This window comes from Pleurodeles waltl, chromosome 4_1 (assembly GCF_031143425.1).
Source record: "Pleurodeles waltl isolate 20211129_DDA chromosome 4_1, aPleWal1.hap1.20221129, whole genome shotgun sequence".
Taxonomy (NCBI): Eukaryota; Metazoa; Chordata; class Amphibia; order Caudata; family Salamandridae; genus Pleurodeles; species Pleurodeles waltl.
The window spans coordinates 980,805,515-980,821,288 of NC_090442.1; the positions used below are offsets into that span (position 1 = coordinate 980,805,515).

Consider the following 15,774-nt stretch of genomic DNA (forward strand, 5'->3'; position numbering starts at 1 on the left):
TGTTGCTGGTCTGGTCTGGTCTGGGCTCGTAGTGAACTTTAGCAATGCCTAGTCTTGCAGTGCTGGTCTGAGCTCACACTGAATAATAGCAATCCATACTCTTGCAATGCTGGTCTAGGTTCACTCCGAACTATAGCAATGCCTACCCTTGCAGTGCTCGTTTGGGCTTGCAGTGAACTATAGCAGTGCCTACTCTTGGAGTGCTGTTCTAAGCTCGCAATGAACTATAGTGATTCCTACTCTTGCATTGCTAGTCTGGGAGTGCCTAATGTTGCAGTACTGTCCTGGGCTCGCACTGAACTATAGGAATGCCTACTCTTGCAGTGGTGGTCTGAGTTCACACTGAACTATAGCAGTGCCCTTTCCTGCAGTGCTGTACTGAGCTCGCACTGAAATATAGCAGTGTCTACTCTTTCAGTGCTAGTCTGGACCATCACTGAACTTTAGTAATGCCTATTCTTGCAATGCCGGTCTAAGCTTGCACTAAACTATAGCAATGCCTACTCTTGCCGTGTTGGTCTGAGCTCACACTGAACTATAGAAATGCCTACCCTTGCAATGCTGTTCCGAGCTAGTACTGAACTAGATCAATGACTACTCTTGTGCTGCTGGTCTGAGCTTGCACTGAACTATAGCAGTGCTTACTCTTGTAGTGCTGTTCTGAGCTCGCACTGACCTATAGCGGTGCTTACTCTTGCAGTGCTAGTCTCAGCTCGCACTGAACTATAGTGGTGCCTACTGTTTGAGTGCTGTTCTGGGCTCGCAATGAACTATAGCAATGCTTACCCTTGCAGTGCTGTTCTGAGCTCACACTGAATTATAGCAATGCCTACTTTTGCAGTGTTGTTCTGAGTTTCCACTTAACTATAGCAATGCCTAATCTTGCAGTGCTGGTCTGAGGTCACACTAAACTACAGCAGTGCCTATTATTGTTGTGCTGTTCTGAGCTTGCACTGAACGATAGCGGTGCTTACTCTTGCAGTGCTGGTATGAGCTTGCACTGAACTATAACAGTGCCTACTTCCTTTTCAGTGCTGGTCTGGGCTCACACTGAACTATATTAATGCCTCCTCTTGCAGTGCTGGTCTCGGCTCGCAATGAACTATAGCAGTGCCTACTCTTGCAGGGCTGTTCTGAGCTCATACTGAACTACAGCAATGCCTACTCTTGCAGAGGTGCTCTGAGCTTGCATTGAACTATAGCAATGCCTACTCTTGACATGCTGTTCTGATCTCGTACTATAGCAGTGCCTACTCCTGCAGTGTTGTTCTGAGCTCGTAGTGAACCATAGCAATGCCTCCTGGGCTCACAGTGAACTATAGCAATGCCTACTTTTGCAGTGTTGGTCTGAGCTCAGAATTAACTATAGCAATGCCTGTTCTTGCACTGCTGGTCTAGGCTCATACTGAACGATAACAATGCCTACTCTTGCAGTGCTATTCTGAGCTCGCACTGAACTATAGCAATGCCTACCCTTGCAGTGGTGTTCTGGACTCTCAGTGAACTATAGCAGTGCCCACTCTTACAGTGCTCTTCTGAGCTGGCACTGAACTATAGCAATGGCTACTGTTGATGTGCTGGTCTGGGCTTGTAGTGAACTACAGCAATGCCAACTCTTGCAGTGCTGGTCTGAGCTCGCAGTGAGCAATAGCAATCCCTTCTCTTGCAGTACTTTTCTAGTCTCACACTGAACTATAGCAATGCCTACCCTTGCAGTGCTGATCTGGGCTCGCAGTGAAATATAGCAGTGCCTACTCTTACAATGCTGTTCTGGGCTTTCACTGAACCATGGAAATGCCTACCCTTGCAGTGCTGGTCTGACTTCACACTGAATTATAGCAGTGGCCACTCTTGCAGTCCTGTACTGAGCTAGCATTGAACTATAGCAGTGTCTACCCTTGCGGTGCTGGTCTGGGCTCACACTGAATTATAGCAATGCCTATTCTTGTAATGCTGGTCTGAGCTTGCACTAAACTAAAGAAATGCCTACTCTTGCTGTGTTGGTCTGACCTCACACTGAACTATAGGAATGCCTTCCCTTGCAATGCTGTTCCAAGCTAGCACTGAACTATAGCATGCCTACTCTTGCAGTGCTGTTCTGAGCTCGCACTGAACTATAACAATGCCTATCTGTGCAGTGCTGTTCTGAGCTCCAACTGAACTACAGCAGTGCCTACTGTTGAAGTGTTGTTCTAAGCTTGCACTGAACTATAGCAATTCCTACTCTTGCAGTGCTGTTCTGAGTGTGCACTGAACTATAGCAATGCCTTCTCTTGCAGTGTGGTCTGGGCTTGCACTGAGCTATAGCAATGCCTGCTCTTGCTGTGCTTGTCTGAGCTGGCACTGAACTATAGCAATGCATACACTTGCAGTGCTGTTCTGAGCTCTGAACTTAACTATAGAAATGCCTACTCTTACATTCCTGGTTGACCTCACAATGAACTATAGCAGTGCCTACTTTTGAGGTGCTGCTCTGGGCTTGCACTGAATTATAGCAATTCTTACTCTTGCAGTGCTAGTCTGGAAGTGCCTACTCTTGCAGTGGTGTTTTGGACTTGCATTGCACTATAGCTGTGCCTACTCTTGCATTGCTGACCAGAGCTCATACTGAGCTATAGCTATGCCTACTCTTTCACTGCTATTCTAAGCTCACACTGAAGTATAGCAGTGCCTACCCTTGCAGTGCTAGTCTGAGTTCGCACTGGACTGTTACAATGCCTACTCTTCCAATGCTGGTATGAACTCACACTGAACTATGCTGTTCTGGGCTCACTGTGAGCTATAGCAGGGCCTACTCTTATAGTGCTGTTCGGAGTTCACACTGAACTATAGCAGTGCCCTTTCCTGCAGTGCTCTACTGAGCTCGCACTGAACTATAGCAGTGTCTACTCTTGCAGTGCTAGTCTGGACCATCACTGAACTTTAGCATTGTCTACTCTTGCAATGCCGGTCTAAGCTTGCACTAAACTTTAGCAATGCCAACTCTTGCCGTGTTGGTCTGAGCTCACACTGAACTATAGAAATGCCTACCCTTGCAATGCTGTTCCGAGCTAGTACTGAACTAGAGCAATGACTACTCTTGTGGTGCTGGTCTGATCTCGCACTGAACTATAGCAGTGCCTACTCTTGTAGTGCTGTTCTGAGCTTGCACTGAACTATAGCGGTGCTTACTCTTGCAGTGCTAGTCTGAGCTCGCACTGAACTATAGTGGTGCCTACTGTTTGAGTGCTGTTCTGGGCTCGCAATGAACTATAGCAATGCTTACCCTTGCAGTGCTGTTCTGAGCTCACACTGAATTATAGCAATGCCTACTTTTGCAGTGTTGTTCTGAGTTTCCACTTAACTACAGCAATGCCTAATCTTGTAGTGCTGGTCTGAGCTCACACTAAACTATAGCAGTGCCTATTATTGTTGTGCTGTTCTGAGCTTGCACTGAACTACAGCGGTGCTTACTCTTGCAGTGCTAGTCTGAGCTCGCACTGAACTATAGTGGTGCCTACTGTTTGAGTGCTGTTCTGGGCTCGCAATGAACTATAGCAATGCTTACCCTTGCAGTGCTGTTCTGAGCTCACACTGAATTATAGCAATGCCTACTTTTGCAGTGTTGTTCTGAGTTTCCACTTAACTACAGCAATGCCTAATCTTGTAGTGCTGGTCTGAGCTCACACTAAACTATAGCAGTGCCTATTATTGTTGTGCTGTTCTGAGCTTGCACTGAACTACAGCGGTGCTTACTCTTGCAGTGCTAGTCTGAGCTCGCACTGAACTAGAGTGGTGCCTACTCTTTGAGTGCTGTTCTGGGCTCGCAATGAACTACAGCAATGCTTACCCTTGCAGTGCTGTTCTGAGCTCACACTGAATTATAGCAATGCCTACTTTTGCAGTGTTGTTCTGAGTTTCCACTTAACTATAACAATGCCTAATCTTACAGTGCTGGTCTGAGCTCGCACTGAACTATAACAGTGCCTACTTCCTTTTCAGTGCTGGTCTGGTCTCACACTGAACTATATTAATGCCTCCTCTTGCAGTGCTGGTCTCGGCTTGCAATGAACTATAGCAGTGCCTACTCTTGCAGAGGTGCTCTGAGCTCGCATTGAACTATAGCAATGCCTACTCTTGCCATGCTGTTCTGATCTCGTACTATAGCAGTGCCTACTCCTGCAGTGTTGTTCTGAGCTCGTAGTGAAACATAGCAATGCCTCCTGTTGCTAGGCTGGTCTGGGCTCACAGTGAACTATAGCAATGCCTACTTTTGCAGTGTTGGTCTGAGCTCAGAGTTAACTATAGCAATGCCTGTTCTTGCAGTGCTGGCCTAGGCTCATACTGAACGATAACAATGCCTACTCTTGCAGTGCTATTCTGAGCTCGCACTGAACTATAGCAATGCCTACCCTTGCAGTGGTGTTCTGGACTCTCAGTGAACTATAGCAGTGCCCACTCTTACAGTGCTGTTCTGAGCTGGCACTGAACTATAGCAATGGCTACTGTTGATGTGCTGGTCTGAGCTTGTAGTGAACTACAGCAATGCCAACTCTTGCAGTGCTGGTCTGAGCTCGCAGTGAGCAATAGCAATCCCTTCTCTTGCAGTACTTTTCTAGTCTCACACTGAACTATAGCAATGCCTACCCTTGCAGTGCTGATCTGGGCTCGCAGTGAAATATAGCAGTGCCTACTCTTACAATGCTGTTCTGGGCTTTCACTGAACCATGGAAATGCCTACCCTTGCAGTGCTGGTCTGACTTCACACTGAATTATAGCAGTGGCCACTCTTGCAGTCCTGTACTGAGCTAGCATTGAACTATAGCAGTGTCTACCCTTGCGGTGCTGGTCTGGGCTCACACTGAATTATAGCAATGCCTATTCTTGTAATGCTGGTCTGAGCTTGCACTAAACTAAAGAAATGCCTACTCTTGCTGTGTTGGTCTGACCTCACACTGAACTATAGGAATGCCTTCCCTTGCAATGCTGTTCCAAGCTAGCACTGAACTATAGCATGCCTACTCTTGCAGTGCTGTTCTGAGCTCGCACTGAACTATAACAATGCCTATCTGTGCAGTGCTGTTCTGAGCTCCAACTGAACTACAGCAGTGCCTACTGTTGAAGTGTTGTTCTAAGCTTGCACTGAACTATAGCAATTCCTACTCTTGCAGTGCTGTTCTGAGTGTGCACTGAACTATAGCAATGCCTTCTCTTGCAGTGTGGTCTGGGCTTGCACTGAGCTATAGCAATGCCTGCTCTTGCTGTGCTTGTCTGAGCTGGCACTGAACTATAGCAATGCATACACTTGCAGTGCTGTTCTGAGCTCTGAACTTAACTATAGAAATGCCTACTCTTACATTCCTGGTTGACCTCACAATGAACTATAGCAGTGCCTACTTTTGAGGTGCTGCTCTGGGCTTGCACTGAACTATAGCAATTCTTACTCTTGCAGTGCTAGTCTGGAAGTGCCTACTCTTGCAGTGGTGTTTTGGACTTGCATTGCACTATAGCTGTGCCTACTCTTGCATTGCTGACCAGAGCTCATACTGAGCTATAGCTATGCCTACTCTTGCACTGCTATTCTAAGCTCACACTGAAGTATAGCAGTGCCTACCCTTGCAGTGCTAGTCTGAGTTCGCACTGGACTGTTACAATGCCTACTCTTCCAATGCTGGTATGAACTCACACTGAACTATGCTGTTCTGGGCTCACTGTGAGCTATAGCAGGGCCTACTCTTATAGTGCTGTTCGGAGTTCACACTGAACTATAGCAGTGCCCTTTCCTGCAGTGCTCTACTGAGCTCGCACTGAACTATAGCAGTGTCTACTCTTGCAGTGCTAGTCTGGACCATCACTGAACTTTAGCATTGTCTACTCTTGCAATGCCGGTCTAAGCTTGCACTAAACTTTAGCAATGCCAACTCTTGCCGTGTTGGTCTGAGCTCACACTGAACTATAGAAATGCCTACCCTTGCAATGCTGTTCCGAGCTAGTACTGAACTAGAGCAATGACTACTCTTGTGGTGCTGGTCTGATCTCGCACTGAACTATAGCAGTGCCTACTCTTGTAGTGCTGTTCTGAGCTTGCACTGAACTATAGCGGTGCTTACTCTTGCAGTGCTAGTCTGAGCTCGCACTGAACTATAGTGGTGCCTACTGTTTGAGTGCTGTTCTGGGCTCGCAATGAACTATAGCAATGCTTACCCTTGCAGTGCTGTTCTGAGCTCACACTGAATTATAGCAATGCCTACTTTTGCAGTGTTGTTCTGAGTTTCCACTTAACTACAGCAATGCCTAATCTTGTAGTGCTGGTCTGAGCTCACACTAAACTATAGCAGTGCCTATTATTGTTGTGCTGTTCTGAGCTTGCACTGAACTACAGCGGTGCTTACTCTTGCAGTGCTAGTCTGAGCTCGCACTGAACTATAGTGGTGCCTACTGTTTGAGTGCTGTTCTGGGCTCGCAATGAACTATAGCAATGCTTACCCTTGCAGTGCTGTTCTGAGCTCACACTGAATTATAGCAATGCCTACTTTTGCAGTGTTGTTCTGAGTTTCCACTTAACTACAGCAATGCCTAATCTTGTAGTGCTGGTCTGAGCTCACACTAAACTATAGCAGTGCCTATTATTGTTGTGCTGTTCTGAGCTTGCACTGAACTACAGCGGTGCTTACTCTTGCAGTGCTAGTCTGAGCTCGCACTGAACTATAGTGGTGCCTACTGTTTGAGTGCTGTTCTGGGCTCGCAATGAACTATAGCAATGCTTACCCTTGCAGTGCTGTTCTGAGCTCACACTGAATTATAGCAATGCCTACTTTTGCAGTGTTGTTCTGAGTTTCCACTTAACTACAGCAATGCCTAATCTTGCAGTGCTGGCCTGAGCTCACACTAAACTATAGCAGTGCCTATTATTGTTGTGCTGTTCTAAGCTTGCACTGAACTACAGCGGTGCTTACTCTTGCAGTGCTAGTCTGAGCTCGCACTGAACTAGAGTGGTGCCTACTCTTTGAGTGCTGTTCTGGGCTCGCAATGAACTACAGCAATGCTTACCCTTGCAGTGCTGTTCTGAGCTCACACTGAATTATAGCAATGCCTACTTTTGCAGTGTTGTTCTGAGTTTCCACTTAACTATAACAATGCCTAATTTTACAGTGCTGGTCTGAGCTCGCACTGAACTATAACAGTGCCTACTTCCTTTTCAGTGCTGGTCTGGTCTCACACTGAACTATATTAATGCCTCCTCTTGCAGTGCTGGTCTCGGCTCGCAATGAACTATAGCAGTGCCTACTCTTGCAGAGGTGCTCTGAGCTCGCATTGAACTATAGCAATGCCTACTCTTGCCATGCTGTTCCGAGCTAGTACTGAACTAGAGCAATGACTACTCTTGTGGTGCTGGTCTGATCTCGCACTGAACTATAGCAGTGCCTACTCTTGTAGTGCTGTTCTGAGCTTGCACTGAACTATAGCGGTGCTTACTCTTGCAGTGCTAGTCTGAGCTCGCACTGAACTATAGTGGTGCCTACTGTTTGAGTGCTGTTCTGGGCTCGCAATGAACTATAGCAATGCTTACCCTTGCAGTGCTGTTCTGAGCTCACACTGAATTATAGCAATGCCTACTTTTGCAGTGTTGTTCTGAGTTTCCACTTAACTACAGCAATGCCTAATCTTGTAGTGCTGGTCTGAGCTCACACTAAACTATAGCAGTGCCTATTATTGTTGTGCTGTTCTGAGCTTGCACTGAACTACAGCGGTGCTTACTCTTGCAGTGCTAGTCTGAGCTCGCACTGAACTATAGTGGTGCCTACTGTTTGAGTGCTGTTCTGGGCTCGCAATGAACTATAGCAATGCTTACCCTTGCAGTGCTGTTCTGAGCTCACACTGAATTATAGCAATGCCTACTTTTGCAGTGTTGTTCTGAGTTTCCACTTAACTACAGCAATGCCTAATCTTGTAGTGCTGGTCTGAGCTCACACTAAACTATAGCAGTGCCTATTATTGTTGTGCTGTTCTGAGCTTGCACTGAACTACAGCGGTGCTTACTCTTGCAGTGCTAGTCTGAGCTCGCACTGAACTATAGGGGTGCCTACTGTTTGAGTGCTGTTCTGGGCTCGCAATGAACTATAGCAATGCTTACCCTTGCAGTGCTGTTCTGAGCTCACACTGAATTATAGCAATGCCTACTTTTGCAGTGTTGTTCTGAGTTTCCACTTAACTACAGCAATGCCTAATCTTGCAGTGCTGGCCTGAGCTCACACTAAACTATAGCAGTGCCTATTATTGTTGTGCTGTTCTGAGCTTGCACTGAACTACAGCGGTGCTTACTCTTGCAGTGCTAGTCTGAGCTCGCACTGAACTAGAGTGGTGCCTACTCTTTGAGTGCTGTTCTGGGCTCGCAATGAACTACAGCAATGCTTACCCTTGCAGTGCTGTTCTGAGCTCACACTGAATTATAGCAATGCCTACTTTTGCAGTGTTGTTCTGAGTTTCCACTTAACTATAACAATGCCTAATTTTACAGTGCTGGTCTGAGCTCGCACTGAACTATAACAGTGCCTACTTCCTTTTCAGTGCTGGTCTGGTCTCACACTGAACTATATTAATGCCTCCTCTTGCAGTGCTGGTCTCGGCTCGCAATGAACTATAGCAGTGCCTACTCTTGCAGAGGTGCTCTGAGCTCGCATTGAACTATAGCAATGCCTACTCTTGCCATGCTGTTCTGATCTCGTACTATAGCAGTGCCTACTCCTGCAGTGTTATTCTGAGCTCGTAGTGAAACATAGCAATGCCTCCTGTTGCTAGGCTGGTCTGGGCTCACAGTGAACTATAGCAATGCCTACTTTTGCAGTGTTGGTCTGAGCTCAGAGTTAACTATAGCAATGCCTGTTCTTGCAGTGCTGGCCTAGGCTCATACTGAACGATAACAATGCCTACTCTTGCAGTGCTATTCTGAGCTCGCACTGAACTATAGCAATGCCTACCCTTGCAGTGGTGTTCTGGACTCTCAGTGAACTATAGCAGTGCCCACTCTTACAGTGCTGTTCTGAGCTGGCACTGAACTATAGCAATGGCTACTGTTGATGTGCTGGTCTGAGCTTGTTGTGAACTACAACAATGCCGACTCTTGCAGTGCTGGTCTGAGCTCGCAGTGAGCAATAGCAATCCCTACTCTTGCAGTACTTTTCTAGTCTCACACTGATCTATAGCAATGCCTACCCTTGCAGTGCTGATCTGGTCTCACAGTGAAATATAGCAGTGCCTACTCTTACAATGCTGTTCTGGGCTTTCACTGAACCATGGAAATGCCTACCCTTGCAGCTGGTCTGACTTCACACTGAACTATAGCAGTGCCCACTCTTGCAGTCCTGTACTGAGCTAGCACTGAACTATAGCAGTGCCTACCCTTGCAGTGCTGGTCTGGGCTCACACTGAATTATAGCATTGCCTATTCCTGTAATGCTGGTCTGAGCTTGCACTAAACTAAAGAAATGCCTACTCTTGCTGTGTTGGTCTGAGCTTGCACTGAATTATAGCAATGCCTTCCCTTGCAATGCTGTTCCAAGCTAGCACTGAACTATAGCATGCCTACTCTTGCAGTGCTGTTCTGAGCTCGCACTGAACTACAGCAGTGCCTACTGTTCAAGTGTTGTTCTAAGCTTGCACTGAACTATAGCAATTCCTACTCTTGCAGTGCTGTTCTGAGCGTGCACTGAACTATAGCAATGCCTTCTCTTGCTGTGCTTGTCTGAGCTGGCACTGAACTATAGCAATGCATACACTTGCAGTGCTGTTCTGAGCTCTCAACTTAACTATAGAAATGCCTACTCTTGCATTCCTGGTTGACCTCACAATGAACTATAGCAGTGCCTACTTTTGAGGTGCTTCTCTGGGCTCCCACTGAACCATGGCAATTCTTACTCTTGCAGTGCTAGTCTGGAAGTGCCTACTCTTGCAGTGGTGTTTTGGACTTGCATTGCACTATAGTTGTGCCTACTCTTGCAGTGCTGACCAGAGCTCATACTGAACTATAGCTATGCCTACTCTTGCACTGCTATTCTAAGCTCACATTGAAGTATAGCAGTGCCTACCCTTGCAGTGCTAGTCTGAGTTCGCACTGGACTATTACAATGCCTACTCTTCCAATGCTGGTATGAACTCACACTGAACTATGCTGTTCTGGGCTCACTGTGAGCTATAGCAGGGCCTACTCTTCTAGTGCTGTTCGGAGCTGCACTGAACTATAGCAATGCCTACTCTGGCAGTGCTGGTCTGAGCTCGCACTATAGCAGTGCCTACTCCTGCAGTGTTGTTCTGAGCTTGTACTGAACTATAGCAATGCCTCCTGTTGCTAGGCTCGTAGAGGCTCACAGTGAACTATAGCAATGCCTACTCTTGCAGTGCTGGCCTAGGTGCATAATGAACTATAACAAAGCCTACTCTTGCAGTGTTGTTCTGAGCTTGCACTGAACTATACCAATGCCTACCCTTGCAGTGGTGGTCTGGGCTTTCAGTGAACTATAGTAGTGCCCACTCTTACAGTGCTCTTCTGAGCTGACACTGCACTAAAGCAATGGCTACTGTTTCTGTGCTGGTCTGGGCTTGTAGTGAACTACAGCAATGCCTACTCTTGCTGTGCTGGTCTGAGCTCGAACTCAGCAATAGCAATCCCTACTCTTGCAGTCCTGGTCTAGTCTCACTGTGAACTATAGCAATGCCTACCCTTGCAGTGCTGATCTGGGCTCGCAGTGAATTATAGCTTTGTCTACTATTCCAGTGCTGTTCTGGGCTTTCACTGAACCATGGCAATGCCTACTCTTGCAGTGCTGGTCTAACTTCACACTGAACTATAGCAGTGCCCACTCTTGCAGTGCTGTACTGAGCTCGCACTGAACTATAGCAGTGCCTACTCTTGCAGTGCTAGTCTGGGCTCTCCCTGAACTATAGCAATGCCTTCTCTTGCAATGCTGGCCTGAGTTTGCAGTAAACTATAGCAATGCCCACTCTTGCTGTGTTTGTCTGAGCTCACACTGAACTATAGCAATGCCTACTCTTGCAGTGCTGTTCTGAGTTCACACTGAACTATAGCAATGCCTGTCTGTGCAGTGCTGTTCTGAGCTCGCACTGAACTACAGCAGTGCCTACTGTTGAAGTGCTGGTCTAATTTTGCACTGAACTATACCAACTCCTACTCTTGCAGTGCTCTTCTGAACATGCACTGAACTATAGCAATGCCTTCTCTTGCAGTGTGGTCTGGGCCCGCACTGAACTATAGCAATGCCTACTCTTACTGTGCTTGGCTGAGCTGGCACTGAACTATAGCAATGCCTACACTTGCAGTGCTGTTCTCAGCTAGCAACTTAACAATAAAAATGCCTACTCTTGCATTCCTGGTTGAGCTCACACTGAACTATAGCAGTGCCTACTTTTGCAGTGCTGCTCTGGGCTCGCACTGAACTATAGCAATTCCTACTCTTGCAGTGCAAGTCTGGGAGTGCCTACTCTTGCAGTGGTGTATTTGACTCGCATTGAACTATAGCAGTGCCTGCTCTTGCAGTGCTGTATCAGAGCTCATACTGAACTATAGCTGTGCCTACTCTTGTAGTGCTAGTGTGGGCTTGCACTGAACTATTACAATGCCTACTCTTCCAATGCTGGTATGAACTCACACTGAACTATAGCAATGCCTACTCTTGCAATGCTTGTCTATGCTTGCACTGAACTATAGCAATGCCTATCCTTACAGTGCTGTTCTGAGCTCGTACTGAACTATAGCAATGTTTACCTGTGCAGTTCTATTCTGAGGTTGCACTGAAGTATAGCAAAGTCTACCCTTGCACTGCTCTTCAGAGCTTGCAGTGAACTATAGCAACACGTGTTCATGCAGTGCTGTTCTCAGTTCGCACTGAACTATAGCAATGCCTACTCTTGCAGTGCTAGTCTGAGCTCGCACTGAACTATAGTAATTCCTACTCTTTCAGTGCTGTTCTGAGCGTGCACTGAACTATAGCAATGTCTTCTCTTGCAGTGCTGGTCTGGGCTAGCACTGAACTATAGCAGTGCCTACTCTTGCAGTGCTAGTCTGATCTCACATTGAACCACAGCAGTGCCTACTCTTGCAGTGTTGTTCTGAGCTTGCACTGAACTATAGAAATTCCTACTGTTGCAGTGCTGTTCTGAGCTCACATTGAACTATAGCAGTGTCTGCTCTTGCTGCCCTGGTTGGGCTCACACTGAACTATAAAAGTGCCTACTCTTGCTGTGCTGGTCTGAACTCGCACTGAACTATAGCCTACTTTTGCAATCCTGGTCTGGTCTCCCACTGACTTATAGCAATGTCTACTCCTGCTGTGCCTATGTGGACTCCCAGTGAATTATAGCAATGCCTACTCCTGCTGTGCTGGTCAGGGCTCGCACTGAAGTAAAAGGATAATTTCAAAGGCATACATTTGCCGACATGAACGTTCAGAGTCCAATTTACAAACTGAATTTCATAGTGCATAGATCAGTACTGCAGTAATAGTACTCAGTATAAAATGTACTTCACAAACCTCTGAGTGCCTATCTCCTTTTTCACTCCGCCTATCATTTCTACTGGAAGATTGCTAATTGCACTTCTAAATTTACCACAGCCAAAAATGACACAAAACAGTAGTAAATGTACACCAACTCAGACATGGTGTAAGTGTAACACGATACATGGTCAGCCACTGGTACTGCAACGCTCCCATACAAAATAACGGAGTCAGGATCTTAAATAGATATAATAAAAAATAATGTTAAAAAATGAATTTAATCAAAAAAATGTCAACCAAAATGACAGATCCCTCGCTTTACCGGAGGCCACTCATTTGAACTCTCTTCCACTAATTGTATGGCAACGATTATCTAGATTTAGAAACTGCTCCACACATATTCACTGGTTAAGCACACCTATATTGTTTTGTATACCTTTATCCGCAGCCTGACATCCTCGAGTAAATGTGTGCTCTAGATATATTTAAAATAAAAAATATAATACATCCGTGATTTTGCTATTAAATGTCAGTAACAATTTCCCCGTGCATATTGTGATTGTCATGGTTGAGAAACATGCAGCTCATTTTATTCACCTCTCATCACACTGTCTGCAGAATATGTGTTTGCGGTCAGAAAATCAATGATGCTTTCAGGCACTTACTCGTGCATAACTGGGCGAACCACAGTATTGCCAGCCACGTGGGCAGAGTAGAAGAGCGTGTACAAGTAGGGCAGCAGAGTGTACCGCGTCAGCAGGGCCGATCTGGAAATGGCCGCAAACTCAGCGTCGAACGAAGCTGGATCTTGTTCCTGTCAACAAGCAGATTTGTTGAGAACATCTGCCATACGAGATGCTTATTTATCAGAATATTAAAGACAAAACTGCTGCGCATAGCACACATTCTTGGCCGTCTACCTGATTCCCAGATGGTATCCCACAAGCTATCATAAAAGATTGCCAAGAACACATCTGTACTTACGATTCGAATTCAGATTAAATGGATTTTTGGGGGGAAAAGCGTAATGCATATTTGAACTTTATAGATGTGCTGGCAGTCTACCTTTTCACAACATGATCACATGAGAGGAAAACACGGAAAGGCAGCAATGTAATCAATAAAGGTATGATGCAAAGAGCCCAAATACATCAGTATCCAGCATTATGCTAATGGTTTTATGGTCTATCTTAATTTGCACAATAGTGCTATTTAGCACCACGTTGTCGTTTTTCCTCTATTTTTCTTTGTTACTGCGGTTAATGCTTTGTACGGCAGAAAAAACTGAAGTCTGTATTTTGAGATCAAGACAAGCACTGACCATCACTACAAGAAATAAAAAAATATAGCCCACGAGTTGCAGATGTAATGAGATTGTAAACACTACATATGGCCTGGCGGTGTCCTCCAGGCGGGGCGCTGCCGGCGGTAGCAGCGCCCCTTCCCTTTCCCTGCCAGATGACCACTTGCCAGACAAGGAAAGTCGGGCATCCTACAGGGGGAGGAGGGGTGTTGTGTATGGTGTATGCCTGTGTGTTTGAGTGTGTGTGTGCGTGTGTAAATGCATCTGTGAATGTTGTGGTATATGCATGCTTGTATGCATGTGAGTGAATGCATGAATGTATGTTGCAGTGTCTGCATGTCAGTGTACATGAGTGTGAGCATGTTAGTGTGTATGCATGCCTGAATGCTTCTGAGTATGTATGAGTGAATGGGTGTATGGATGAGTGTGAGTGAATAGGTGTATGGAAGTGGTGGTGCATGAGTGTATGCGTGGTGCGTATGGGTGTGTGTGTGCATGATTGCAGGGAGGGGGCAGGGTGTGCAGGTTGGGAAGTTGGGGGAGAACTGTGATTCTAGGGGGACTTCAGGGGTGGGGGGGTAGTTGATTGCTGGGGTATTGGGGGAGCCTTCTACTGGTGACAGGGAAGGAATTCCCTGTCACTGGTAACCTTACCGCCATGGTTTTTGTGGAGGTGGTACCACCGCGGAAAGCATGGCGGTAGGCCGGCTGATAATACCGCTGGCAGTCATTTGTGCACTGCCAGGTGGGAGATGCACATCTCCGGCCCAGCGGTTCATATCACCATGGTAGTATGAATGGAGGTGTGGTGGGTTGGCTGCGGCCAACCTGCCACACATAGGGGGTCATTCCGACCCCGGCGGACGGCGGGCGCCACCCACCGGGCGGAGACCGCCAGAAGACCGCGGCGGTCATTCTGACTTTCCCGCTGGGCGGGCGGGCGACCGCCAAAAGGCCGCCCACCCGCCCAGCGGGAAAGCCCCAGCAACGATGAAGCCAGCTCCGAATGGAGCCGGCGGAGTTGCTGGTGTGCGACGGGTGCAGTGGCACCCGTCGAGATTTTCGCAGACACTGAAAATCTGAATGGGGCCCTGTTAGGGGGCCCCTGCAGTGTCCATGCCAGTGGCATGGGCACTGCAGGGGCCCCCAGGGGCCCCACGACACCCGTTCCCGCCATCCTGTTCCTGGCGGTTTTTACCACCAGGATGGCGGGAAGGGGGTCGGAATCCCCATGGCGGTGCTGCGAGCAGCGCCACCATGGAGGATTCTTTGGGGCAGGGGTAAACCGTCGGGAAACCGCCGGTTGCCCTTTTCTGACCGCGGCTTTACCGCCGCGGTCAGAATTGCCCATGAAGCACCGCCAGCCTGTTGGCGGTGCTTCCGCGGCACTCTGCCTTGGCGGTTTTCAACCGCCAGGGTCAGAATGAGGCCCATAATGTGGCGGTATACAGCGCCAGCCTGTTGGCGGTGATACCGCAACATTATTCCTGGCGGTCAAAAGACTGCGAGGGTCAAAATGAGGGCCAGAGTTTCTATACCATCAAGAGTGTGGTCCGCCTGCCAAATTTACATGAGGGCGGAACGTAGGTTTAATCAAAGACTACTTCATCTGTGCTATGATTAAAACCATCTGACGACCCTATGAAGTAAGGGCCATCAGAGCCAGACGTCTAACTCTGCACAATTTAGACGGCTGGAATTAAAGGTCAGTTTTCACTGCCCGTCATGGCAGGCAAATAGTGAAAACTGCTAAATGCTCCCCTCATCACGGTAGAGGGCTCCCATGGCTAGGGGAGCATTATTATTTTTTTTTTTTCAAAAGGAAAATTCTGCTTCAGGATTTTTTTCCCTGAAAAAAAGACAGTTTGGTGCATGGTTCCGTCATGTTGCCCAACCTATGTGCAAAACTGTAAACAGCATAGGCAGGACCCGCTGTGATGGGGATCCTGCCAATGCTTTAGAAATGATCACCAGCTTGACAGT

General features: G+C 47.2%; 1 protein-coding gene across 1 annotated transcript in view; it reads right to left on the reverse strand.

Annotated features, from left to right (window-relative positions):
• Positions 1-15,774, reverse strand: part of LOC138288300 (lysosomal alpha-glucosidase-like) — an 881,508-nt gene that overhangs the window by 255,439 nt on the left and 610,295 nt on the right. Inside the window, exon 16 of the mRNA XM_069229744.1 lies at positions 13,154-13,302. Coding sequence (XP_069085845.1) covers positions 13,154-13,302 — 149 coding nt within the window. The remainder of the gene's footprint in view (positions 1-13,153; positions 13,303-15,774) is intronic.